General features: G+C 39.4%; 1 protein-coding gene across 1 annotated transcript in view; it reads left to right on the top strand.

The window, feature by feature from the left end:
* Positions 1 to 10,768: 10,768 nt before the first annotated feature.
* Positions 10,769 to 27,431, top strand: part of PRIM2 (DNA primase subunit 2) — a gene marked incomplete at both ends in the record, with an annotated part of 281,009 nt that continues 264,346 nt past the window's right edge. The window contains 4 exons of the mRNA XM_084228130.1: positions 10,769 to 10,922; positions 12,719 to 12,822; positions 15,482 to 15,561; positions 17,188 to 17,308. Coding sequence (XP_084084256.1) covers positions 10,769 to 10,922; positions 12,719 to 12,822; positions 15,482 to 15,561; positions 17,188 to 17,308 — 459 coding nt within the window. The remainder of the gene's footprint in view (positions 10,923 to 12,718; positions 12,823 to 15,481; positions 15,562 to 17,187; positions 17,309 to 27,431) is intronic.

The raw sequence follows: 27,431 nt of genomic DNA, 5'->3' as shown, positions 1-27,431 counted from the left end.
AGCCCATGGTCTATTAACCAGTCTCATGGTAAAAATTCAAATATTCAGAGTAGTTTGAGCCCAAGTAACAATCGATGTTCAAGATCTAGTTGAGTTTATGAGAAGTAGCCAACTAACCTTAGAAATTCCCAGCTAGCGAGTTAAATGGCCAGTACCTTGAGAAATGCCAACATTTATAGAACATAAAGCAAAACTGTATTTGAGGGTAGTTCCTTAATTATTTAGATTTTCTTATGCCCATCTTTTCAGTTAACTTTCTTTTAATACAAATAAGGTGATTCTAAGCAAAGAGGTGTAGCGGTGGATTTTATTCAGCTTAAATTTAAATAGGAAAAGATCAATAAGGGACATGCTACTACACTGTAGTCACCAAGTTGGGTTGTATGTTTATCCAAAACAGGTCTTTCTTATAATCTTTGGATGTTCTGAGTTGGCATGGATAATTAGAATTGTAGTGAAAAAATTCTGCCAGGAAAATTAATCTGACACAGAGTAACAAAAATGCTTAGTGTTATAGTGCATTGGGTAATTATCTACACATGGTAAATGGTGTTCATGAATACTACCAGTATTTAAAAATAATTTCCACGTGGTTAAATCAAGGTTAGATTTTTTTCTGGACTCTTTTTTAGTTTCCTCTATATAAATAGCACCAAAAGTAAATAATTTTACTATATACTATGTTCATAGTGAGATATATTTTACATCCCACCCTACTCCTACACATACACCATCTGGATAAATTCAAAGCAGAGGTATTGGACTTAACCCCCTATAGTTCCTATCCCATGTCTCTTCCTTCCGCTGTAGGCCTAGATCAGGAATCTGTGGTTGACTCCACACTGCACTACTCTGATGAGAGACCAAACTAGAACATCTTACTCCCCTGTGTATCAAGGGTGTGGAGAAGGTTCAGTTAAGAGAAGCTGCATGGGAGGCTCTGATGATCACCCTACCACGTTGTTCCAGGTTGGGATGGTTTACAGTGGCAAGTGAGGGTTAGAATTTATGCAATAGTGGTAACTTAGTAAAAAGGGCCTGCGGATCTTGGCATCTAGGTTCAGATACAGGGACACAGGTAGACAAGGACGAGGACCTGTGTTGTCTGTGAGCCCCTGGTCCTGGTCCATGGACAGAAGTGGCACTTGTGTATTTGTCCTGTAGGAAACTTTCACACCTAGCCTTCCACAGTCCGTACTCTGAAATCCCAATCCCCATTACAAAGTCAGCTTTGTCTGGGGTCAACTAGGGAGAGAAAGATGCAGGCATATAGGTTTCTTGGGGTTAGGAAGTGGAGATGAAAGGATGAGGGTGGGGAGGAAACAGGAGTGAAAACTATTTCAAACATTTTCCCATGGTTCACGACGGAGAGAATGATAGACTGTGCTTTCCTGTCGCTTGGGTTGTCCCAGCTGTTTATTACTCTCCTTTAAAAATTTTCACTATCCAGGTATGTATGGCTGAAAGAAGAAAAAAAAGGCAATCATTCACATAGCTACTATTGAGCATAATAAGCACTAGAATAGTACCAGAACCTTCGAAGTCCCATGTGTCCCCAACAGTGCATTCTCCTCCCTCCTCCCAAGTTAGCCATGATCTTGAATTAGGTATTAATCCCTCTCTCTTTTTTGGATAATTTTCTACCTGGTCTATGTTTCCCTGAACAATATATTATTTCACTTTATCTTTAGTTTTTATATAAATGCTGAATTGTATCTGTCAGTATCCAGCAAGGACAGATTGCAAACTCAAAATTCAGCTAATTTAAAGATATTTTAAATCTTTAAATCTTTGAAAAAGAGACTTACTTGCAAAGGTGTGGGGGTAGGTAACAATGCACAAGAGATAGGGAGTGCAATCAAGGTGGACTTAAGTGAAGTAGTTATGTTACTGGGTAGAGATTTGACAGGCGAGGGGAGGGAGCTGGTGCCAGATTCAGAGGGAGGGAGTCAGAGTCACTCACCTGGAGAGGTGAAATGACAGATTGTGGGATCTGGAAGGGGTGCAGCTAGGGTGATAAATAATGGATTTCACTTTTCTTCTCTCCTCCCTACTACCTGCTGGGGCTCCAAATTGATGTAAGATGTTCGAGAAACAGAGGCACAGGAAGACATAGATAAGGCACATACAAGTCAGGTGTACATCAGTGTAGAGGATGAAACTTAGAGTAGGGTGAGGGATTCTTTTATGATGTGTTTTTCTCAGTTAACATTAAATTTTTGAGATTCATCCATGTTGGTATGTTTACTTTATTTGCAGTTTATTCATTTTCACTTTTTTTTAAAAAAATATTTTACTGTGGAATTGATTATAATTTATTTACCTGATTTTCTGATGATGGGTAGTTTCCAGTGTTTTACTGTCCCAGTGTTGTTATGAACATCCTTGTTAATGTTTGTTAATATCTGTGTACCAAAATTTCTCTGGAGAATATACTTAGAATTACTACTGCACTGGGACAAAAGATGAAATTTACCAGATGATGTCAAATTGTTTTCAAAGTAGTTCCATCAATGAATCCTCCTATCTGCAGTATACGAATTCATTGTCAATGCTCAATATTTTCAGACTTAAAAATTTTTTGTCCCTCTGGTGGGTGTAGAATATTACTTCAGTGTGATTTTAATTGCATTTCTTAAATGACTAATGTGATTGAACTTATTTTCACATGGGTATGTCCTGATGACAGGTAGGAAATTTACATCCTCTGTTGTGAAATACATGTTCAGGATTTTTTCCTCCTTTTTTCTATTGTTTTTATCTTATTCTTATATTCTAACAAATCCTAGGTTAATCATACCTGACAACTTTCACAATTTGAAGATCATTAAAAATGTATATTTTTGTGCTTTCTAAACTTCAGTTCTTTATTTTGTTATAATTAAAATGATCGATCCTTTCCTTTTAAGCTTGTGCTTCATAGGAAAAATTGAGGTCCATCCAATATTCTTTTTTTTTTTTAAAAGATTTATTTATTTATACAAGAACCAGGGTATAGGACAGATGTGCGGGAGGGTGAGAGGATTCACCAGAGACAGAGTGGGAAACAGAACAGGCAGATGACTGAAATACACTGCTGAGGGGGAGCAGTGGACGAGACAGAAGAGGTCTGCGGCACCATGCGGGATTCTTGCTGGCCGCCCGGGATTGAACCTGGGCTGCAGAGGCTGCGGACAGCTTCACAGTGTGGTACTCAACCACCTGCACCACCAGGGAGGCCCGAGGCCCAATATTCTTAATACAAATTAGCCATTTAAAGTGTATAGTTCAGTGGCATTAAGTATATTCACAATGTCGTACCCCTGCATCACTACTCTAAAAAGCTTGTACCTTTTCTTAACATTATTTAGATATTTAAGTCTTTAAAGTTTTGCCTTTCACACACAAGGCCTGATTTTTCTGTATAGTGGTAGGTAAGACACCCTCTCCTCATAGAGAGAGCCATCGTCTCATCACCATGTAGAATTGTGCATCTTTTCTCCATTTATTTGTGTGGTAGATCTGTTATAACGCAGGTTTCTTCATAGCTGTAGGTCCATTTCTGGGTTCTCTGCTCTGTTCCATTGACTGGCAGGCACTGACTTGAGCAGTGATGATTCATGGAAATTCCGTCAGAGAAGGTACTCTGTGCTTATTACAGGCTAAACTGGTTCCATTGGTTCCATTTGTTTTTTCTTGTATCAATACCAATATTGTATTATATACTATGGAATTAGGAAAGCCTTCCATCTGAAATGCTACTCTCCTAAAGATATGTACAACTAAATCCCTAATTTTTTTCTGGTTCTGCATTCTTTTTTAAAATTTTTATTTATTTATTTATTTTAAGATTTATTTATTTATTTATTTATTTATACACACACTGGGTACAGTCAGAAGCACAGGAGGGTGAGAAAATTCACCAGAGCCAGAGAAGGGAACAGAACAGGCAGACTGACGAAATACACTGCAGAGGGGAGCAGTGGGCATGGCAGGAGAGGTCTGCCCCGCCATGTGGGACCCTCGCCCCTGGCCGGGGATTGAACCAGTGCTGCAGAGGCTGCGGGCAGCTTCGCAGCCCAGCCCTTAACCGCTGTGCCACCAGGGGAGGCCCTTATTTTTATTTATTTATGCATTCACGAATTGGGGTATAGGCCAGAGGTGCAGGGTGTGAGAGGATTCCCCAGAGACAGAGTGGGGAGCAGAACAGGCAGATCTACTGAAATACATTGCTGAGGGAAGCAGCGGGAGAGACAGGAGAAGTCTGCTGTGCCATTTGTATCAGCTCCCTGGCTGGTGATTAACTCATGCCACAGTGGCTGATGTTAGCTTGATAAGCGCTGAGACTTTAACTCCTGCACCACCAGGGAGGCCCTGGTTCTGCATTCTTAGTCAATCTTTTCTGGCTACCCATTCTGAAATTTCAGTGCCCCCTCCAAAAACTCTATATCCTCCTCTGCTTATTTTTTTATTTGTACTTGGAGAGTATTATATAACAGTAATATGTATCCTTCTCTTGTCTATAATCTCTCTTCCTAGAATATCAAGTTTGTGAGGGCAGGGAATTTTGGCTGTTTCATCACTCTTGTTTCTCCAGTACAGAAACCATTGCTGACACTTAGTAGGTGTTCAATTAGTATTTCTGGAACCAGTCATATAATGTTGATATATGGAAGGGTAACCTGTGTGCTTACTTTTAAGAGAATGTGTTTCCACTAGTCTCTTGCTCTTTGATGCTACACTAATGGAAGAAGCAAAGGCAGAATAAACAAAGTGCTTGTTTAGGCTTCTTCCCCAGGCAGGTCCCAGAGGCAGGCAGGGCAATGGAAAGGGTGAAGGCACCAGCTCTTGGCTATCTGTGCATTAGCTTTTATGGGTCAGCTATCCTGCTGGAAATGCCTCCTATTCATCTGCTTTCCATGGCAGAGTTGGCAGGACCTAGAATTTATAGCATCCTTGCTGGGTAAGGAAACTTACCACACCTTTGGGTTTTAGGGCAACACACCCTGCACAGGGGAATGAACACACTCACTGGCTTACCAAGCTTGGTAACTAAAATCTCCACTGTATGACTATAGGGCAGAACTCCTAGAAGCCTGGAGTTATCTAGGGGTGAATGCCTTGTGGGACAGTCTGTCTGTGGCTGGCAGGCACTGAATTGAGCAGTGATGATTCATGGAAATTCCGTCAGAGAAGGTACTCTGTGCTTATTACAGGCTAAACTGGGGGTGCCAAGTCATTCTGGAAGGAATGTGTATGAAGTTTCCAGATGAAAACTTGAAGTTTTATAGGTTTGGGTCACATTTGATTCAAACCATCTGTTGAATGTCAAGCTGAACCCAGCACTTTTTGGTACATTTCTCACATTTTACATCAATTCAATATGATACATATTTGTTGAGGGCCCATGGAGTGCCAGTCACAGAGCTACAAATATGAATGTCACAGTGCCCCTTATTTTTGAGATGCTTAAGATCTAGTAGAAGTAAAAGCTGTGTGTTTATATGTGTTTCCTTTTCCTGATTGGGATGCTGGGATCTGTAATTTACATGCTCCTTGGTTGCTAGGGCTGAGCCCTGTGTCAATCCATTTTTGTTGATGAAATAAATACACAAAAGAGCTTACATGGGTGTAAGGGCAGGACTGGACCACTGTAGGGTAAAGAAAATATCAGGCTTTTCTGCCCTTCCGCCATCAGGATAGATGATGGATCCTTGTCCTGAATGCATGCCTGATGGCGGGCACCTGGAATAGGGTGTGGGCATAGGTAGATGGGATTCAGCTGAGTTAAGACTGTGCTTTTTAAGGGCGGCGTCACGGGGATAGCAGCAGCAGCAGCAGTAGTAGAAGTAGAAGCCGAAGCAGCAGCCGAAAGAGAAGCCGAGAAGCAGCAGAACGAACGCTAGAGAGCCCAGATAGAGTGAAGACTTGCTGGGGGCTGGGAGGCCTGCCAGCCTCCCAGCCCCCCAGCCAGCACCCCTGCCTGCCATATGCCTGGTGAACCCAAAATAAAAAACCTGTAAAACTACTGAGGACTCTGACTCCTCCTTTACCTGGTCTGCATGGGATCAGAAAACCTGCACTGTGCCCAGTCCGGCCCTTACAACCACAGAGCAGGCAGAGGCCTGCCAGCCTCCCAGCCCCCAGCAAGTCTTCACTCTATCTGGGCTCTCTGGCTTTCGTTCTGCTGCTTCTCAGCTTCTCTTTCGGCCTCTGCTTCGACTTCTACTGCTGCTGCTGGCGTCCCCGTGACGCTGCCCTTAAAAAGCACAGTCTTAGCTCAACTGAATCCCATCTACCTATGCCCACACCCTATTCCAGGTGCCCGCCATCAGGCATGCATTCAGGACAAGGATCCATCATCTATCCTGATGGCGGAAGGGCAGAAAAGCCTGATATTTTCTTTACCCTACAATGGGTTTACTAAATATGGCTACTGAAATGTATGACCTTATCGTGCATTTGTGGTACTCTGATGTGGATTCAGATAGCAATTACCTTAGGATACAGAAAATACTCTTTACAGTGATGGAGGCACTAATACTGTGGCATTAAAAAACAATAAAGATGCTGGCATGAATCATTTTGTTCCCTGGACTGAAAATTGATTTTTAATATGATGTAAAGGCAGCTATTAATGTGGGTGTAGGGTAAATAATTGCCAGGCTTTTCTGCCCTCCCGCCATTAGGCTTAATGATGGATCCCTGCGGTCCTGAATGCATGCCTGATGGCAGGCACCTGGAGTAGGGTGTGGGCAAACGTAAGTGGGTACATCTGGGCTGAGAGACTGGGCTCAGAAGGGGGGTGTCACGGGGAAGTCAGAAGAACAAAGGAGAGCAGACCATGAGAGAATGCCATGCGGGAGAGCCCAGGAAGAGTGAAGATTTGCTGGGAGGCTGGCAACATGCACCCTTGCCTTCCATGTACCTGGTAAAGTCAACAAAACCCTAAAAAAGCCACTGAAGTCTCCAGGACTCTCCTTTACCCGGTCTGCTTGGATCATAGAGATCCTGCACTGTTTCTTACTGTCGCTACAGTGGGTTGTCTAGCAGAAATAATATTTAGTAAGATATTGGGAATGTTAAACATGAGCCTGTTTTTCCAGTTCTGAGACATTACTTCATCCTTTAATTTGGAAGATACTATGTGTAGCGTAAATGAAATGATCAGGCTTTTACACTGCTAGCCTCTGTGGCTATCACCTGCACCCTTGATTGTGCTAATGCAGGAGGTGCTTGGGAGTGTGGGCGTGGGGCACACGTGTCTTGAGGGTGGACACCTGGAGTATGGTTGTGGGCTTGTGTGAGTGTGCACACCTGAGCCTGGAGGCTGAGGCTATCAGGGTGGTGAAGAACAGCTATGGCTATGAGAGGAAAGGACCACAAGTGAACACCAGAGAGAGTCTAAAGAGAAAAGAGTAAAGATTTGTGGGGAGCTGGAAGACTTGCCCTGCACCTGGTTGCCCCACTACACTATGTTGGGCACTTCAGGGAGCACAAAGAAAAGCAAAAAGGCCTGCTATAAAAGAACTTAACATCTAGAGATGCTAATATTCCTAAGGAGTCACACATGTATTCACAACCCTTTTCAAATAGTCTACAAATATGGTATATAGGTGCATTTTTCTGAGAAGTGAGTTGATCAAATTGTCCAGTGGTTCGTGTTCCTAAAAGATTAAAAACTTTTTAGGTAGAAGAATATAACTAGAGAAGGAATCATAGCATATGGAATTACAAAGAGTTTGAGGAATAGCCCAGGTTGAATCAGCACAGGCTCAGTTGGATGGAGGAAGGCAGCATTTGACTACTGGAAGATAGGCAGGATTCTAATAGAAGGGAAGGACTAGGACTCTGAAATACAGAGATCACCAAAAATGAGAGACACAAGGTGGGGAAGTGTAAGGCCTTATAAGGGAGCAGCTGGTAGATGAGAGCATAAACTGGAATTGAGCCATAGGTGATCAATCTTGGGGCCATGCTTTGTGAAGCCTTTAAATATTTATTGAATGATTAAAATAGAACATTAAAAACACCTTCAAATGTACCTATTCTACTTCACTGCCAATGTGTTAGTTGTCACTAATGTAAGCACTTTTATATTTGTGGTAGACTGTCTTAACTGTCCAAAGAAATAGTTATTAGAACTAACTATTGCAGACAAAGGAGTACTGACATTTAAAATTAAGTGTGATGCAATTTAAGACCGGACTGAGGATAAAGCCAAGAAAAGTTGGGCCTCCCTGGTGGCAAGAGGGGTTAAGCACAGCACTGTGAAGCTATCTGCAGCCTCTGCAGCGCGAGTTCGATCTGCTGCTCCCCTCAGCAGTGTATTTCAGTCTCCCTTTTCTGTTCCCCACTCTGTCTCTGGAGGATCCTCTCACACCTCCCCACTTGCACTTTTGGCCTGTACCCCAGTTCTTGTATGCATAAATAAAAATAAATCTTAAAAAAAAAAGCTAAGAAAAGTTAAATGAGAATGAGTTTAGCTCAGAGAGGCTGTCCTGCAGCTAAAGTTCTGGTGATGGACGACATCTGCTCAGATTGCAGGACTAGTGAGGACAAGGCTCAGTGGACATTTGGAGAAACCTGTAAAGGGCAGCTTGCTCATAGCAGTCAGAAGCATCCCAAAAGAATGTAATGCTGGTCCTCCTGCAAAGTGGTCAATGGCAGGTAGATGCTCTGATACTTAATATTGGTTCAAAATACTTTATATTTCTAAAAACTTGAATATTTCACAACATTCTTCACTGCCCATCACGAGCTTTATAGGAGCCTTTTTCTGACACTTGTAATGACACACCGCCCCCTAGAGGCCACAAGTGAGGTTTATTTCCCGCTCTTGAAACTCGCAGAGCTCCCCAAGAGCTGGAGGGGCTGCTTCCTTGGGGTTGGCAGTCCAAGAGCCACACCCACTTCAGTGCTTTCCATTTACTCGACCTGAGCGCTCCTAATTTCTGTTGATCCCGGTGCAGTTCCTGCGTGTGTGCATATTTTCACTTGTTCTAGCATATTCCAGGTTTTTTACTGGGGACTCACTATGCACGAAGCTGTGTGTGTGTGTGTGTGTGTGTGTGTGTGTGTGTGTGTGTGTGACGAGGGAACTGAAGTCGGAATCTGGACATGTGGGGTTTGCCACCTGTTAGAAAAAACAAATACATATTATACATAGAAAGGCACAATAACAATGAGCTTTCAGCTTTATTTTCTAAAAGCGGGTGATACAATCTACCGTTTAAGATACGTGAAAGAAAGAAAAAAAAAAAATCCCCTAATGAGTGGGCAGCATGCAAAACCGGATCTCAATAAATGTCTCTTCGTCCTCCATTCCTACCCCAGGGCGAAAGCGATCACTGACAGCCCTGTAGTCAAAGCGCCTCCTTTTCTTTAACTTAGAGAATCTTTATTAACTTTCCCAAGCCAAATTACACTGGTTTACTCTTCGGCCTGTGGATATTTTTGTCACCAACATTCCAGCATCCCATTTCAACCGTCAGAAGCTACTGAGTCAACATGCAGGAGGTGCAACCGAATATTTAGCAACAAAATCACTTGCATTTAAAAACACTTTTTAAAATTTGTTACTTTTTTTTTTAAGATTTATTTATACACAAGCTGGGGTACAGGTCAGAAGCGTGGGAGGGTGAGAGGATTCACCAGAGACAGACTGGGGGGCAGAACAGGCAGAAAGACCGAAATATACTGCTGAGGGGAGCAGTGGGCGAGACAGGAGAGGTCTGCCGCGCTATGTGGCAGGCCGGGAACTGAACCCGCGCTCCAGCGCCTCCGGACAGCTTCACGGCACGGCGCTCTACCCGCCGCGCCACAGGGGAGGTTCCTGCCTTTAAACCGCACGAACCAGCCTGGGCGGCCCGGAACGCCCACCGCGCATGCGCAGCGTGCCGGGTGGGCGGGGCGGCCGAGGACCCGCCTCTCGGTCCGGCGCATCCGCTTCCGTAATGAAATCATCTGAAATTTCCCGCCACCCGGGAGAAGCGGCTCACAGTGTTGGTGTTTTTTCACGTTTGCGGTGTTGTAGGTAAGAGAAACTACCGCGGATTTATGGCGGACAGCAATCTTAGCGCTGAGGCTTGAAGGTCAAGAAGGGCCGCGCACTCCGCTGGCGGGGGGCGCCTGAGGACTGACCCGGGGTGAGGGTCTGGGTATGGCTTGGCTGGTTGGGGCAGAGACTCTGCTGTCAATGGGTTGAGCCTGGGCAGCTTCTGCGGGGGAAGCGAGAGGTTGGATCGGGGTGTTAATTCCTATAAGCAATTTGTGGATCCTCCCTAAAAGAAGTTCCGAAATAATGGATTTTAAAGAGTTGTTGTAATTACCAGGATCCTAAGATAGGAATTGAGGAACTGGGCCGGCAGGAGAAGTCTTTATCAAAATCCATCGTGCTTTCCTTGGCGTTCAGGATTGCATCCCGTGTAAGCTCATCTTAACTCTTGGGATTGCAGAGAGCTAGAATGGTGGGGCATAGAGCTCACCTGAGTTTAATCTTGCTGAAAGTTCGGACCACCACCTGTGTCTCCTCTAGTAAACAGCTCCCCCACTGCTCATTACAGAATTTTCACAGGTGTGTTGTATAAAATTCGGAAAATGCAAGAGTCATTACTCAGAGATAACCAGGGAAAACATTTTGTACGTCCCCTTCAACTTAAATTTTCTTGTCTGTTCATAAGGAGTTGTTTTTTATTTTTCCCCTTGGGGGGCGGTGTTTTCCTTTCAACCCCACTTTCCATCATTTTAACCTTTCTTTGTGTGTGTGTTTTTTTAAAACAAGGTAACGATGCAGTTTTCTGGTGGAAAGCGGAGGAGACTGAAGTTGGCAGGTGACCAAAGGATTGCTTGCTACCCTCACAGCCTTCAGTTTTACTTGCAGCCGCCTTCTGAAAACGTATCTTTGATAGAATTTGAAACCTTGGCCGTCGATAGACTTAAATGTGAGTGATATTTGAATAAGAATTAGTATATTTTTGAGCACCTTACTTATACTTTGAGGCAATGGGTAAGGGTAGTTTATTTCCTTTAGCAATTCAGCCAACAAATATTTATTGAGGGTTTGCTGTCATTTATTTACTGTACAGTGTATATTAATTGAACATCACTGTGTCTTAGGTGGCAAGGATTTTGAGATGAATAATGTAATTCTCATTGACATTGAAGCCTTATTCTAATTCATGGAGGCAGACATCCAAAATAATAATCATAATTTATTCTAAGTGTAGAGGTAAATTGTATTGCTCCTGCAACAAAGGTGGGAGGGACTGACTTAATCTAATTAAGACTACTTAGAGAAGTTGAAATGGACATGCTCTTGAATGATTAGTAGAAAATCTCAAAAGAATAGAGAAAGGTTTTTCTCTGCTGAGATAGTAACCTATATGGAGACTTTGAGACTTGAGAAAATATAATATTTAAGAGAACAGTGGCAAGTTTAGGATGCATGGAGAAGTATGGCTAATCAAGAGCATTTTTTGCTAAGCTAATTGTGTATTACTGGGGTATAAGAAGGATGTGACAACTATATTGGGAGCCCATTTATCCTGTGTGTTGGTAGAAGAAAGGAATGAGCTAGTCTTGAACTGAAACAAATGATAGCACTTACTTGGTAGTTTATGTTACAGGATATCTTTGTGGAGTAATCAGAACTGGAGGTGAGATGCTGATAATCATTTTTAGAGGAGCAGAGTCAGAACTGCTAATATGGAGAGGGAGTACTCAGTATTTGTTGAATTAGAGTGAAGGTAAGGGAGAAAAGGGTTTTAGGAAGTTTAGCAACATTAGAAGCTGCATAGGGATTAAGATGATTGAGAAGTATCTCTGGGGTGTGGCAGATAAGAAGTGAAATAGTAAGGGCCAGAACTAAGGCAGTAACAGTGGAGATTTAAAGGATGTGGGGAGATATTAATCCCAAGATTTGGCAACTGGAATTGAGGAGTGAGAGCAGATGGGAGAGGCCGAAGTTTCAGTTTGGATGATCTGGTGGGTCGACCCTCTGTCAGTGTTGAAAATGCCGAAAGATCTTGATTGAAGGGATGATACTGAGTTTGCTTTGGGATATCATAATTAGGTACTTCTGGGACGTGGGTTTATGTTCAGGGGGGTAGTTTAGAAGTTTTTCATTCATGAATTAAAGCATGCCTCTTGTATTGGTGGAAGAAGAATTCATCTGAAGAAAGATTGCCAAGGAGCTGTAGGGACCTTTGAACAGTATGTGGCATCTTTTCAGAATGGTGCATTTAAGTGAGTTGAGGACCCTACTCCTTCACTGTTGTATCTTCTCTGCTCCATCAGGAAAAAAAAGGGCTGTGTTTTGATGAGTCTATGCTGAGTCCGTGAAGTAGACTGCTTAATATAACAGCTCTACATAAAGGGTGAAACAAAGGGTGCTTAGTCATCTTCCAGACCAATACTCTTTATCATTCCTCAACAACAGCAGCTCAGTACAGTGGTGATTAGCTGTCATTCTTCCCTCTCTCCTGGTTGAGAATCCCTGGTTTTGGATTCTACTGTAGGACATGCATGTTTTTTGCACATGGAGAGAGATTATCTTATAAAAGTTTATAACTTACACAGTATACTTGCAGAAAATAAAATAACTCACCCACTTTCGTAAGTAATTATGAAGTTGCTATTTGTAGATTTTATCTGCTTTGGATTTAGTTTATATAATTAAAGATCTCTTGCATTTACGTATTTTTCTTATGTTCAAAAAAAAAATTTCTTTTTTTTTTAGTGCTGAAAGCAGTTGAAAATCTTGGTGTGAGCTATGTGAAAACAACTGACCAATACCGGACTAAGTTGGAGTCTGAGATCCGAAAGCTCAAGTTTTCCTTCAGAGTAAGTAAAAGAGGGAAACAAATATTCCTTCATTTTGTGTGTGTGTGTGTGTGTGTGTGTGTGTGTATACACACACACACATGAACTGAGTAGCAGTTGTGGGAAAGATCTTGAATTAGGCACAGGGCTATTTAAAATAATGAATGTAGCATAGACTGTTGGAAGCTGCCTGGGGTCTTCCACAGGTGATTGATGTGTAATCAGATGGTTATAATATGTCAGGGTTTCTCAGGATTGTTTTGAGCATGATAATTCCTTATTGCAGGAACTGCCTTAGGCATTTCAGGATGCTTGGTAATGCCTCTGGCTTTTACCCACTAGTATCTCTAGACATTGCCAAATGTACCCTGGCTGATGATGGTGTGTGCTCCAGGAACTCCAAGACCACATTGCCCAGCTTATTCTGGTTTGGAAGACTTCCCAGAGGAGGTAGTGCAGGAATTGTATCTTGATGGTTGTGATTTTTATTTTAGGAAGATGACAACAAATAAATTGAGAGGATCATCTCTGGTAGGAGGAAAACCATTTAGGAGTGTGGAAATGATGAGAGTCTGAATTGTATGGATAGAAAAAGATTGGAGATATTTAGAACATAGAATCAAAAGATTTTAGGGACTGTTTTCAGAAAGAAGGGAGGGATAAGAATTAGGAATTTCTAGTTAGGACAACTAGGGTGGATGGTGGTGATATTTTTAATGTGATGTACAGGAGGAAAACAAGTCTTAGCAGGAAGATACTGAGTTTAGTTCTAGACATGAATTTGAGGTGTCTGTGGAGAAATCTAGAGGATAATTAGATAGGCATGCAGGTCTGGGTGGACGTAGGAGACCTCTGGGATTATAGATTTAAGAGGAAGGTTGGAATTACCAGGAGTAGGGGTAGCACCCTAGGAACATATTTGAATGAGAAGAAAAGAAATGGAGGATAGACTCTGAGCAATACCCAATATTTAAGATGAAGTGGGATTGGAAGAGACCGGGAAGGAGATTGAGAAGGTGCTGCTTGAGAGATAGGAGATCAAGCAGGATAATAGTGTCCTAGCAGTCAAAGAAGTCTGGGTTTTGATAATGATCATGATGTAAACAGTGATAGTATAGGAATAATAACAGCAAACAATTATATTTTGCTTAATCCTACCAAGCATTGTTGTAAGTAGATTACTTATAACCCATGTTATCAGACAGCAGTCTTATGAGATAGGTAGTTCTATCATCCCTCTTTTACAGATAAGGAAACTGAGTTATTGGCAGGCTAACTAACTCTCCAGACTTATAAGGTGATAAATGGTGGAATCAAGATTCAAATCTAGATATTACACCTCCTTGGTGGTGGTGGTCTTAAGCAGAAGAATTTCAGAAGTTTTGGATAAATAATGTAATACGAGTTACACAGATTGCATTGGATTTATCAATTGTGTAAGTCCTTGTAAATAGAGGCAGAAGCCGGGATAATAGCAGGGGTTGAGGAAATAGCTGGCTAAGGAGCATCTACTTTTTAAAGATGTGTAGTTGAAAAGGTGGGAGAAAGAGGCTAAATGTCGAGGATGTTATAGACAAAAGAAGATACATATATATGTATAGATATAAACATTTACAAATGTGTATACATACATTCAACAGGAGATACACAAATGTATTTATAAGCTGAGGAGAAAGATCTAGAGAAGAAAGAAGAGGTGAGTCTGAAGATGCTTGGAGAAACTACTTCATAAATCAAGGACCTTAGGAAGCAAGAGCAGATGTGTTACAGGGTTTTGGTGTAGGGGTTAATTTTATCCAGGAGGAAGAAGAGATATTTATCCATGGGCTGGGGGAAAAGATGGATGCAGAAGCTTGGAGTTGAAGAAGTCAGCCTGGTGGGCCTTTTGCTGAGAGAGAAGGGAAAGGTGGTATGATTGGGAGCATGGGCCAACTAATGAAAATCGAAGTAGCTTTTGTAAGAAAAGAGGTAGGCGATGACTGTGTTTCAAGACCCAGCTCTGCTGTTTACAAGCTTTGTGATCCTGGGCAAGTCACACAACTTCCCTGTGCTTTCGTCTTCTTATCTTTAAAAATAGAGATACAGTGGTGCCTACCTCCAGGTTTTATTTAAAAGGATTAAACAGGTTAATAGATTAAACATGATTTTAATAGTGTCTGTTACCTCTTAAATGCTCAAGGTATGTTTGCTTTTACTATTTTGGACTTGAAATAAGGATTCCTTGGATTAGTTAAGTCCTGTTGAGGTTAGAAATTGAGAATTTTTAATATTCTAAATTCTCAGTTACACAGTTTCTCCAGAGGTTTTTAGCATTTTGAGACTAGGACTGCAGAGTATAGCTATGAATTTACTTAGAATCCAGGTTTTGCCAGATGGCTGAAATGAAAGCAGTAGAGGATTAATGTAAGAAGTGGTTGAAGTGGTGAGCACACTGGGGAAGAAAGTTAAGAGAGAAGGAGTTGATAGTAACAAATAGTGGGGTCCAATGCCGATAGTTTTGAGAAGTTCAGTGCAGTTCTCAGTTTGACCTGGTTGCTAACTTAAGTAAAATGGTGATTATACTGGAAAGCATAATATGAGAAAGGTGTTTTTGAAACTGGCTTTGCGATTGATTTTTGCCGACTCAATGTTCCTTTTACCATTCTAATGCATTTGTTATTTATGTGCCATTATTTTTAAGGAAAACCTAGACAATGAATATGAACCAAGAAGAAGAGATCATATTTCTCACTTTATTTTGCGCCTTGCTTATTGCCAGTCGTGAGTATACATTTATACTCTGATAATCAACTCCGGTATCTTGGTTTTTATATACATGGAGAGCTGACGTGTCTTGTACTGAACATAGCAAAATTCAGAATAACATCAGAAAACAGTGGTTCCTTGGTTGAGCACTGCTGTTGTGAATTGTTTGAAATTAGTTGTTTACTCAAAAACATCAAAAAAATTCCATTGCAAAATTTTGCTTGTTGAAACAATTCAACTTTATGGAAAAATTCTTCATTTGTGATTTAAAATTAGAGGGGATTTCATTACAAGGCTTTTTGATATCTGGAAAAAAAAGGGGTAATTATTTTTAGGAATTAAACACATGAATTTGATACAGGTTGGTAGCAGTTAAATTGTAAGGGCTAGTGCCCATTACAGTATCTTTCTGTGGTAGTTGGTTTCTTTTAAGTCAATAGTGCCACCCACAGGGAGAAGGAGTTAATTGCTTTGTTTCTTTTTAAAACGTTTGTGTTTTTTTTCACTTGTATTAATTTTGGCTACTTAATATACTTATTTTTATGTTTGTTTTCATGAATAGGCTTATCAAGTGGCAATCTTGCTTTGTTTACTGTCCTAAGATAATAATTGAAAAATTATTAACCAGCTTTACTCAAGTTTTTCTTTTGTGGAAAGGCATATGCAGTTTATGCAATTTTGTATAGTAAATGAATTGCTGAACTACTAAAATCATCTCAGAAATAAACCTAAATAATACATGTATTTTAAACATTTATTTATGCATAAGAACTGGGGTGTTGGCCAGAGATGTGCAGGGTGAGAGGATTCACCAGAGACAGAACAGGGAGCAGAACAGGCAGATGGACTGAAATACAATGCTGTGGGGAGCACCAGGTGGGACAGGAGAGGTCTGCTGCACATGTGGGTTAGCTCCCTGAACCAGAATCGAACTCATGTGGCAGTGGCTGGAGATAGCTTGCTAGCACTGAGACTTTAACTGCTACGCCACTAGGGAGGCCTAAATCATATTTTATATGCAGTAGTATAATTATAACATTAATGCCCAATATGCATATCTTATAACTTAATACATTTATGTGTTGGCTTTTAAAAATTGAGATATACTTACGTATATTAAATTTTATGTAATTATAAACTACAGACTAAACAAAGTTTATTGGCAGAGTTTGATCATAATCTCTTCAGAGATAGTTTGAAAAATTTGGTGGTGTCTTAGCATTGATGAAAGTACCTTAGATGAAGGAGTACTCAAGTTTGCGGTATAAATAGCTATTTGCAATTAATGTTAAATGCAAGGAACTGTTTTCTTTTATATAATTTGAGAATCATGCAATTAGCATTGAAGTATTTTAATTTTTTTTTTTAAAGAAAGGATCCCTTTTTTTTAAAAAAATTATTTATTTATGCAAATAAGAACTGGGGTATAGGCCAGAGGTGGAGGGGATGAGAGCAATACCTTTTGCCCATATTTAACACAGCCTTAGAAGATTGTGATATGTGGTAGAAGACTTGTATGCTTTTTAACTTCTCCTTATTGCTCATGTTCAAATATTGAATTTTGTTTCATAAAAGTTTCTTAGATTTAATTTTTTAAAAACTAATCACTGGACTTTTCATTTATACTTGTTTCCATTTTAGTGAAGAACTTAGACGCTGGTTCATTCAACAAGAAATGGATCTCCTTCGATTCAGATTCAGTATTTTACCCAAGGACAAAATTCAAAGTTTCTTGAAGGATAGCCATTTGCAATTTGAGGCTGTAAGTATATTTTTACAGTTATTTTCAAATTTTTTCACCATTTTTTTCCTTGTGGCCTAAGTGTTGGTATTGTGTGGAGTTCTTTCTCTGCCATTTTTTTTTTTGTCCTGAGCATATGCCTGGAAGATACTTGTTTGCTTTGCACAGCAATGGACTTTTCCTTTGCAAAACCCTGAGAAAAGGGAGTGCCTTAGCACCAAAGCTTCATATTTAGTTACTTTATTACATATTTGACTTACGAAAATACAAAAAGGTTTAATTTATACAATTTAATCTTTAACCAGAATCTTCTAGACCCTAAGTTTAAAGTTAGTAATGTATTAAAGGAAACAGAAGTGGTAGCGTTTTCTTCCAGTAATGAAGTTTAGAGGAGATAATACTTTAAAAGTCATTTGTCAGTAAAATCTCTGAAATGTATAAAGATAATTTTGCTCACAAATCTGAATGATTTGTACATTGTATTTATATAAGAAGAACAAATGTCTGGGGCATGTTTAGCAGGGGTAAGTATTGTGGGTGGAAACAGAATTTATATCTTTTTGGTGGCTCTGTGTTCCAGTGAGAAGGTAAAATCATTCTGTTTTGGAAGTCTCAGAATAACATGGTAGTAGAACTGCTTGAGACTTGATTTTGGTGTTAAAATTGTTGACTTAAAGCCAAATAAAGAACTTGAAGGTGGAATAGGTGAAAGATTGCCCTGTCTGAGAAGTGAGATTGATGTAGCCACTATAGCAAGAAAAATTGTAGGTTATTGAGTTGAGGGAAGTAAACAAGCATTTGGTAGACATTGAGTGGAGGCGCTTTCCACAGTTGTTCTCAAGAGCCCCAGAGTCTTCTCGGTAGCATCTACTGAAGGCATAGGAATGTGTCAAGTGCAGAACCATTTACTCTAACCCTGTGCATTTTCCACTTTGCTTTTAACTTTGATCTATAGTGACGTCCATTATTGCTAATATCAATTAGATGCTTTATCCTTTCTTATTAAATAGTTCATTTTTTACTGTTATTGGAATGGTTGATTTTACTAAGTTCTAGAGAAAAAGTGTCCTTGAGAAAAATTGATTTATTCTAGAGTCTCTCAACACATTGCGAAGTATAATTTTTCAGAAACAAGACCATATGTTTCTTTAAAAAAATGACTTTTAAATTGAAATAGAACATAGAAAAGTGCAAATAACTTGTGTATCTGTGTGACTTATCACAAAGTAAGCATTTCCAGGTTAAAAAGTAAAACTTTGCTCTCACCCTATGCAGCCTTGTGTCTCCCTTCATTCACAGCCTCCTGTCCACCGAAAAGTAACCATTATACTGATTTTTAATGAGATGCATTACTTCTTCCAGTTTTTGAACTGTATATAAATAGTATCATATGGTGTGTCTTCCCCCAAGCTTTGTTGAGATATAATTGACATATAACGTTGTGTGAGTTTCACATGTACAATGTCATGATTGATACTTGTTATGAAAGGTTTATCACCTCAATAAGGTTAGTTAGCACCTGCTTCTCCTCCCATCTTTAGCATTTTATTGTCGACGATATTGAGAGAACATTTAAAATCTACTCTCTTGGCAACTTTCAAGTATATAATCCAGTATTGTTAACTGTAGTCACCATATGGCACATTAGATTCTCAGAACTTACGCATACTTGAAGTTTGAACCTTTGATGAATATCTCCTCATTTTCAACACCATCATCAGCCCCTGGCAATCACTGCTGTGCTTTCTGCTTCTATGAGTCCAACTTTTTAAAATTACACGTGTAAGTGACAGTACAAGTAATAATATAGTAATTTTTATAATAGCATTGAGAGAGAATTCACATACCTTGAAATTCACCTTTTAGAATGTACAGTTCATTGGTTTTTAGTTTAATCAGTTATGTGTTCATCACCACTATCTAATTTTAGAACATTTTTATTATCCTAAAACAAGATACCTGTATCCGTTAACAGTCACTCTCCATTTCTCTCTCTGATCCCTTGGCAACACTGATCTACTTTCCGTCTCTGTGAATTTGCCTTTTTCTGGCATTTCACATAATGAAATCATATTACATGTGGTCTTCTGTTACCAGCTTCCTTTACTTCACATAATGGTTTCCAGTTTTATCTATGTAGCTTGTGTAGCTTGTATCAATACCACATTCTTTTTTATTGTCAAATATATTTCTCTTTTTAGCAGTTGATAGGCATTTGAGTGAGCTCCACATTTTGGTGATTTTGAATAATGCTACAGTGAATGTAGGTTTGTGTGCAGGTTTTTGTGTGGCTATCTTTTAATTTCTTTCAGGTATATACCCAGGAGTGGAATAGTTAGGCCCCGGGGTAATTAAAGCTTTTATAGGAAAAACAAACTTTCTTTGTTAAAACTTCTGAGGAACAGTCAAGCTGTTTTCCAAATATGACTGCTCTGTGTATCTTACCAGTGTATGAGGGTTTCAGATTTTCCAGTCTCAACATTTGTTATCTGTTTGTTTTTTTGACTATAACCATTTTAGGAGACGTGAAGCAGTATGTCCTTGCAGTTTTTTGATTTGCATATCCCTAATGGTTAATGATGTTGAATGTTTTTTCATGTGCTTATAGGCTATCTATATATCTTCTTTGGAGAATGCCTGTTAAATTCTTTGTTCATTTTTTTAATTGAATTGGCTTTTTTTTTGTTGAGTATTAAGAATCTTTACATAGTCTGTATATAAGTCATCATTATAAGATACATGATTTAAAAATATTTTCCCCCATTTTGAGGATTGTCATTTCATTTTCTTAATGGTATCATTTGCAACACAGAAGTTTTTAATGTGGATGAAGTCAAATTTATTGACTTTTTTTCTTTTGTCACTTGTATTTTGGGTGTCATCTAAGAAGACTGTACCTAATGCAAGGTCATGAAGGCTTACTCACGGTTTTCTGTTTTATGGTTTTAAACTTAGGCCTGTGGTCTGTTTTGCGTGAATTCTATAAGTGGTGTGAAGTAGGGGTTCAACTTCATTCTTTGCATGTTTGGGGTTAGGATTGCTTGTGAATTTCCAGTTGTCTCAGCATCATTTTTTTGAAATGACTATTCTTCTTTGAATTATCAACCTTATCAGACTGTCAGTTGGCCATAAGTTGGTTTATTTCTGGACTCTTTTATTCCTTTCAGCTGTTTGTCTATCCTTATAGACCATGTGGTCTTGATCATAGCTTTGTAGTAAGATTTGATGTATGTGTTTTCTAACTTTGTTCTTTTTTCAGATTACTTTGGCTTTCCTGGGTTTCTTGCATTTTCTTAGGACTTCTAGGATCAACTTGTCAGTTTTTTTAAAAGAAGTCAGCAGGGATTCAGATTGCTATAGCCTTGATTATATAGATCAATTTGGGGAGTATTGTCATCTTAATATTAAATCTCCTGATCAATAAATATGAGATGTTTTTCTACTTAACATCTTTAATTAAAAAAATGGTACTTCTTTTGTTTAATTTATACCTAAGTATGCTATTCTTTTTTTTTTTTTTTTTAAGATTTATTTATTTTTATACAAGAACTGGGGTATAGGCCACATGTGCGGGAGGGTGAGAAGATTCACCAGAGACAGAGAGGGGAACAGAACAGGCAGATCAACTGAAATACACTGCTGAGGGGAGCAGCGGGCGAGACATAAGAGTCTGCCCCACCATGTGGGTATCTTCACGGCTGGCGGGGATTGAACCAGCACTGCAGAGACTGTGGACAGGTTCACAGCGCTGAGCTCAACCACCTGCGCCGCCAGGGAGGCCCGCTATTCTTTCTTTTCCAAAGATTTATTTATGCATACAAGAATTGGGGTAGAGGTGTGGGGGTGAGAGGATTCACCAGAGACAGAGTGGGAAACAGAACAGACAGATTGACTGAGATACACTGCTGAGGGGAGCAACGGGCGAGTCAGGAGAGGTCTGCTGTGCCATGTGGGTAGCTTCCTGGCCTGGGATTGAACTTGTGCTGCAGTGGCTATGGATAGCTTCATAGGTTGCTTCTTAACCCCTTGCACCAGAAGGGAGGCCCCAGTGTGCTATTCTTTAATGTCATTGTATGTATGATTCAATCCTTTAAAAATTATACTTCTAGTCTAGCTTAAGGTCTTTCCTGGAGAGTGTTCCATGTGCGTTTGTGAAGAATGCATATCTGTTGCTTTTGGTTGGAGAGCTCTGCAGGTAAAGTCTGTTCTAATTGGCCTATAGTGTTTTTCAAGTCTTCTGTTTCCTGGTTAATATTCTCCCTATGTGTTTTATCCATTATTGAAGGTGGGACATTGAAGTCTTCATATTATTGAACTGTTTATTTCTGTGTTTAATTCTGTCAGTTTTTGCTTCATGTATTTTGGTGCTCTTTTTGGTTGCCTATAGCTGTTTTATCTTCTTATTGTATTTGGTACTTTTGTCAGCTCTATAACACCTTTTAAATTCTATTTTGTCATGTTGTTAATGTAGCCATTCCAGATATTTTATGTTTGTTGTTTGCTTGATATCTTTTTTCATCCTTTCAACCTATTAATATCTTTGAATACAAAGTGTGTCTGTGTGTCTCTAGTAGATAGCAAACAGTTGGATCACTTTTTTTTTTTTAAATAGAGGCATGTTTTATTTAGTTATTTATTTGTTTGTTTGTTTGTTTTTGTTTATACATGCACTGGGTACAGTTAGAAGCGCGGGAGGGTGAGAGAATTCACCAGAGCCAGAACGGGAAGCAGAGCAGGCAGAAGGACCGAAATACACTGCTGAGGGGAACAGCGGGCGGCAGGAGAGGTCTGCGCGCCATTTGGGACCCTCCTCCGGTGGCTGGGGAGCAGCCGGGGATTGAACCGGCGCTACAGAGGCCGCGGGCAGCTTCGCAACCCAGCGCTCAACCGCTGCGCCACCGGGGAGGCCCTGGATCACTTTTTTTTTTAAATCTATCTTGCCAGTCTCTGTCTTTTGATTAGAGTGTTTTTTGTATATTTAGCTTTAATTACTGATATGGTAGGATTTACATTTGCTGTCTCACTCTTTGTTATCAGTATATGTTGTTTCTTTTATTTTTCTGTCTCTTCATTATATTGCCTTTGTGTTTAATAGGTGTTTTCAAGTGAACCATTTTATTTCATTTGCCCTTTCTTCATCTTGTGTATATTTTTTGTTATTTTCATAGTGGTTCCTCTGGGAATTACAATTAACATTTTAACCTTAAAACAGCTAGTTTATAATAACATTAATTTAATTTAATTTATTTTTTATTTTTTTAAGATTTATTTATTTATGCATACAACAGCTGGGGTACAAGCCAGAGATATGGGGGGGGGTGAGAGGATTCACCAGAGACAGAGTGGGGAACAGAACAGGCAGACTGACTGAAATATACCGCTGAGGGGAGCAGCGGGCGGGCGAGTCAGGAGAGGTCTGCTGCGCCATGTGGGTTGCTCCCTGGCTGGCCGGGGATTGAACTCATGCTGCAGAGGCTGCAGATTGCTTCATAGTGCGGTGCTTAACCCCTTGCGCCACCAGGGAGGCCCCTTAAGTTAATTTTAATGCTGTACACAAACTTTCCTCATTAGCTCTGTTCCCTTCCCTTAACATTGTGCTAATAGTGTCAAACAAAATATATCTTTATACATCAACACAGGTAAATTGTTTAAGTTCTGGGTTGTGTAGAAATGTCATTCTACAGTCACAGCTGAGTAGAATTTGCTTTGGTATATAGTGCAAGTTTGGGAATAATTTTCATCAGTATTTTGAAGGTGTGACTATTTCCTTTCAGCTTTCAGAGTTGTTTTTGAGAAGTATGATTCCATTTGATTTCTCATTCTTTGCGTCTAGCTTTTGTATACTTTGCCACTTCCACCTTTCACCCTGGTGTAAAATTTCATGATAATGTCAGAATCATTTTCATTTATTGGCATGGGAACTTGGTGGGTTCTTTTAATCTGAAGACTTCTTCTGTTTAGGAATGTGGCTTTTTGTTGTTGTTGTTATTGCCTTGCTAAGTACCTCCCTTTTGTTTTCTGTGTTCTCTCTTTATAATTTGTGGGAGTGGAGAGCATCAAGACCAGCTTGGTTTCTGGGACACAATTATTAGAGACTTCCTGGACTTGATAGTGCAGTATGCTGTGTGTTTTTGTGTATTTCTCTCTCTTCAATTTCCTTTAAATTGCAAGGACTTTTATGTTCATCTACTAATGTAAAATAAATATACTTTCATCTTAGAAAGAGATGCTATATTATATCTACATTGCATTGTGTTTGTTTTGATGGAGAACTATGCATTGAAAAAGGGAATAATTATTTTTTTGCGTTTTTTCTCTTAATTTTTATTTTTATTCAGACTGCCTTGGCTGATAGTTTTATCAGGTAAAAATTTGGAGGAGATGAATGGGACCGGTATCAGTTCTGAGACTCTTGTATTCTCTTTTTGGTTCTGTCAATGCTTTGATACTTTGACTTTTTGAGTCTACACTTGGATTTCTTGTGGATAGTAGATTTCGAATCTTCAGGACATGCAGTAGAAAGTTTTAATATGAGCTATTCAAAAAGGAAAAGATTGATGTATTTCATTCTTTTCTTAGGCTTATTGTAAATAACTTGAAATTTATATTTGAGATGTCTAAGTATTAGAAATAAGTGAATATTACTGTCTTTTGGTACCATTTTGGATATCTTGTTGCTGATAAGTGGATTACCTTTGATCACCTTAAACGTGAATGGGTGAGGTTAAACAGATTCTATAAATATTTCTTTGGTTGAGCAATTAGGGAAAGATCAGACTTTGACAACTGTCAGCCTTACAGACACAGGATCTCTGTGTTGTTTCAGTTCAGTTTGACAGAAGCATATAATTTGATGCTAAAAACACACTCAAAAAATTTTTAATTTGATTTAAAATACAAGTGGATCTAATGTCAGGATTCTTTTCAATATATGGTACAGAATAGCAAGGACAGTGAAGGTGAATATACTAATAGACGTGCATATTGAACAGAACTAGTATTGTTCAGTTAAGCTCAGGAAGTGAGGGTTTTTGATCGAAAGCAAGTGAAGCTGGTAACCTAATTGTTTGCCTCACTGAAAACAAATTTATTTTAAAACACTTTTCCCCGGTGGCGCAGCGGTTGTGCGCTGGGTTGCGAAGCTGCCCGCAGCCTCTGCAGTGCCGGCTCGATCCCCGGCCGGCCGTCGGGCGAGGGTCCCACAAGGCGCGCAGACCTCTCCTGCCACGCCCGCTGCTCCCCTCAACAGTGTACTTCGGTCCTTCTGCCTGCTCTGCTCCCTGCTCTGGCTCTGGTGAATTCTCTCACCCTCCCGTGCTTCTGACTGTACCCAGTGCTTGTATAAATAAATAAATCTTTAAAAAAAAAATATTTTTCCTTACCTCACACCTTAAAATTTGTTTCTTACCTCTTGTGTTTGAAATCTTAAGTTCTTCTCTCTTAGAAATTATTTCCTGTCATTCTTTTCAATGGATTAAAGTTTAATTTGTCATTTTCTATTGAAAATGTCAGTTATGTGAATTTATTAGGAGCTTTTCAATGCTTTGTTTTATTTAGCAGAGGAACATGGACTTTATATGGATTTAATAGTTTTCCATGTGTAGAATTTAAAATTGGTTTTGGTGTTTACTTGTCTATTGTTTTTTAGATATTTGCAGGTTGACCTCTTGGAATAGTCATTATCTAATCATTTTGGCCCTTATTATATTGTTTTCCTTGTTAGCTGAATGAATTTGAGTGGTTCCTGCTCTTTTAGAATGTGCATTTCATCATTGGGGTTACGCCATTCCTTTCAAAATGTGAAAATTCCATTCATTTGATGAATAGGATTCTATTTATGTCTACTCTGTGTGTATTTACAAATTATTATAAACCTGCTAATAAGTTACAAAGTGATTTTTACTGTGACGCCTGCAAAATGGGGAAATATATGAACCTTAAATCTCTTCTCTTGACACAAAATAAATTTCACCCTCAAGGGAGTCTGATAATGACATAGCCGAGACAGGACACACAGATGTTGAGAGTGGAACAGATTGGGGAAGAAATGTGTGTGATTAGCCTGGGAGCTTTTCACAGGACTTCTGACACATCATTTACTAAATCAGGAGTGGAAATGGGAGTAAAAAGGGCTGAGGAGACATATTGTCTCAGCACTTTGGATGGAAATTCCATACCTAAAAGGAACTGAGAGGGAAAGGATTATCAGATGAAGGGTCAGATTTATCTGTGAAATAGGAAAGTAAGTTGGTCTTCCCTGGTAGCACAAGGGGTTAAGATGCAGCCTATGAAGCTATCTGCAGCCAGTGCAGCACGAGTTCGATCTGCAGCCAGGGAGCTACCCACATGGTGCAGCAGACCTCTCCTAAATTGCCCGCTGCTCCCCTCAGCAGTGTATTTCAGTCGATCTGCCTGTTCTGTTCCCTGCTCTGTCTCTGCTGAATCCTCTCATCCCCCACACCTCTGGCCTGTACCCCAGTTCTTGTATGCATAGATAAATGAATCTTTTAAAAAAAGAAGTAGGAAAGTAAATTGTTTTATGTTCCAAGACTATGAGACACATTGAGCTGCTTAACAGGTCCAAGCAAGGTGTTGTCATCTGAGAGTTGAGTAAATATTTTGAGTTACTTTCTAGGGAAAATTAGATTTGTTTTATGAATGCTGGGTCATCTTTAAGATAACTGCAGTACCATGGAATACTAAAGACCTTTCTTAGGGTTAAATAGGTGATAGTGATCATTATGGTATATATGAAATGGGCTCTTTCTGTTTGACTACATTTGAAGGACTGTGCTGATTAGCAAACTGAAATCTGTATTGTATCTACAGAAAGAAATTTATGATTTAGCTCTTTATGTGCTTTTGTTATAATGGTATGCCCTTAACTTTTTTCCAAATGATTTAAATGAAGGTATTAACTCAGGACTTGCTTTCTGTAAGCAATCTCTACTAATATGATACCTTTCTTTTCACATTGTTTTTAGTATATGTGCTGCTGAAGCGAGCCTTTTCACATTGTTTTTGACATCAAGTAATTATGGAAGCCAGCCTTGCATATTTTATGTATATTTATTGGACAGTTGCAGGTTTATATTTGGGGAATGAGGAAAAGGTTCAGTGAATTTTCTAGTTAATTGAGGCCTAGCCACTTATGCATACAGTTGTAAAAATACAGCAGGGCAGATGGTCCTAGTGACTTTATTTTAGATCTTCACAGATTTGGGTTTTCCTTATCAAGCTACAAAATTAGATCAAAATTAGATTCTGCTGATTATAAGACAGTTTAAACCTAGAGATGCTGTGACTAAATGTGTAACTTCAAGCTGAATTAGCCTTGAAGACTAAAATTAATGTAGGCAAAAATTTTCAAAATAACTTGTAAAAGTTATTCCTTTTTTAAAGGTTTCATGCAAAGAATAAAGAATTCTGTGTATTCTCACTGTTAGTGACTATATGCCTATAACTGTCCTTGAAAAAAGGTATGACTGTAAATTAGCTGAAGTCTCATACACAGTGTTAGGTGTTATGTCCTAATTGTCTTATGATATTATCTAGATATATAATTTGTTACTTAGATCCTAAAAGAATGAAATTAATTTCACTAAATTAATTTTTAGTGTTCCAGTAGTCTCTGTAGTTTGATATTTATACTGTTAGGTGTTACTCATGTTTTGCAAAGGTGTTCTGGAAAAAGATACTGAGTGTTTAAATGTATACATTGTTTTTCATTCCATAATCTTCCTAACCCGTCCATGTTCTCATTCATCCTCCTGAAAATGTAATTCTTTTTAGTTGAAATCATGTCATGGACTATTTCAGAGTCTAGGTCAGATTGTTCTGTCTTTTGGATGAGAATAAGAATTAAGGATGTGGAAGGCTAATGGAGTTACCCCCCTCCCCCCAAAAAAAAAAATCATTCAGTGTTCCCAGTTATTGAGTGACTAAATCTGAGTTAAAAAGGCGGAGAAAGTAAGTTGCAGTAACAACAGTTATCCAGTTTGCCCAGGCCCTAGGCATATATCCATTCCGCTGTTCCCTGCTTCTTAATAGGCAAACAACAGTTAAACCCCTTTTCGGGGCTTCTGTTTATTCTCTACCTACTATTGATTGCTAATCTTGGTCTTCAGATGGTTGGTGCAGTACC

This window comes from Talpa europaea (genome assembly GCF_964194135.1).
Source record: "Talpa europaea genome assembly, chromosome: 2".
Taxonomy (NCBI): Eukaryota; Metazoa; Chordata; class Mammalia; order Eulipotyphla; family Talpidae; genus Talpa; species Talpa europaea.
This window is presented reverse-complemented; position numbering and strand designations above follow the sequence as displayed.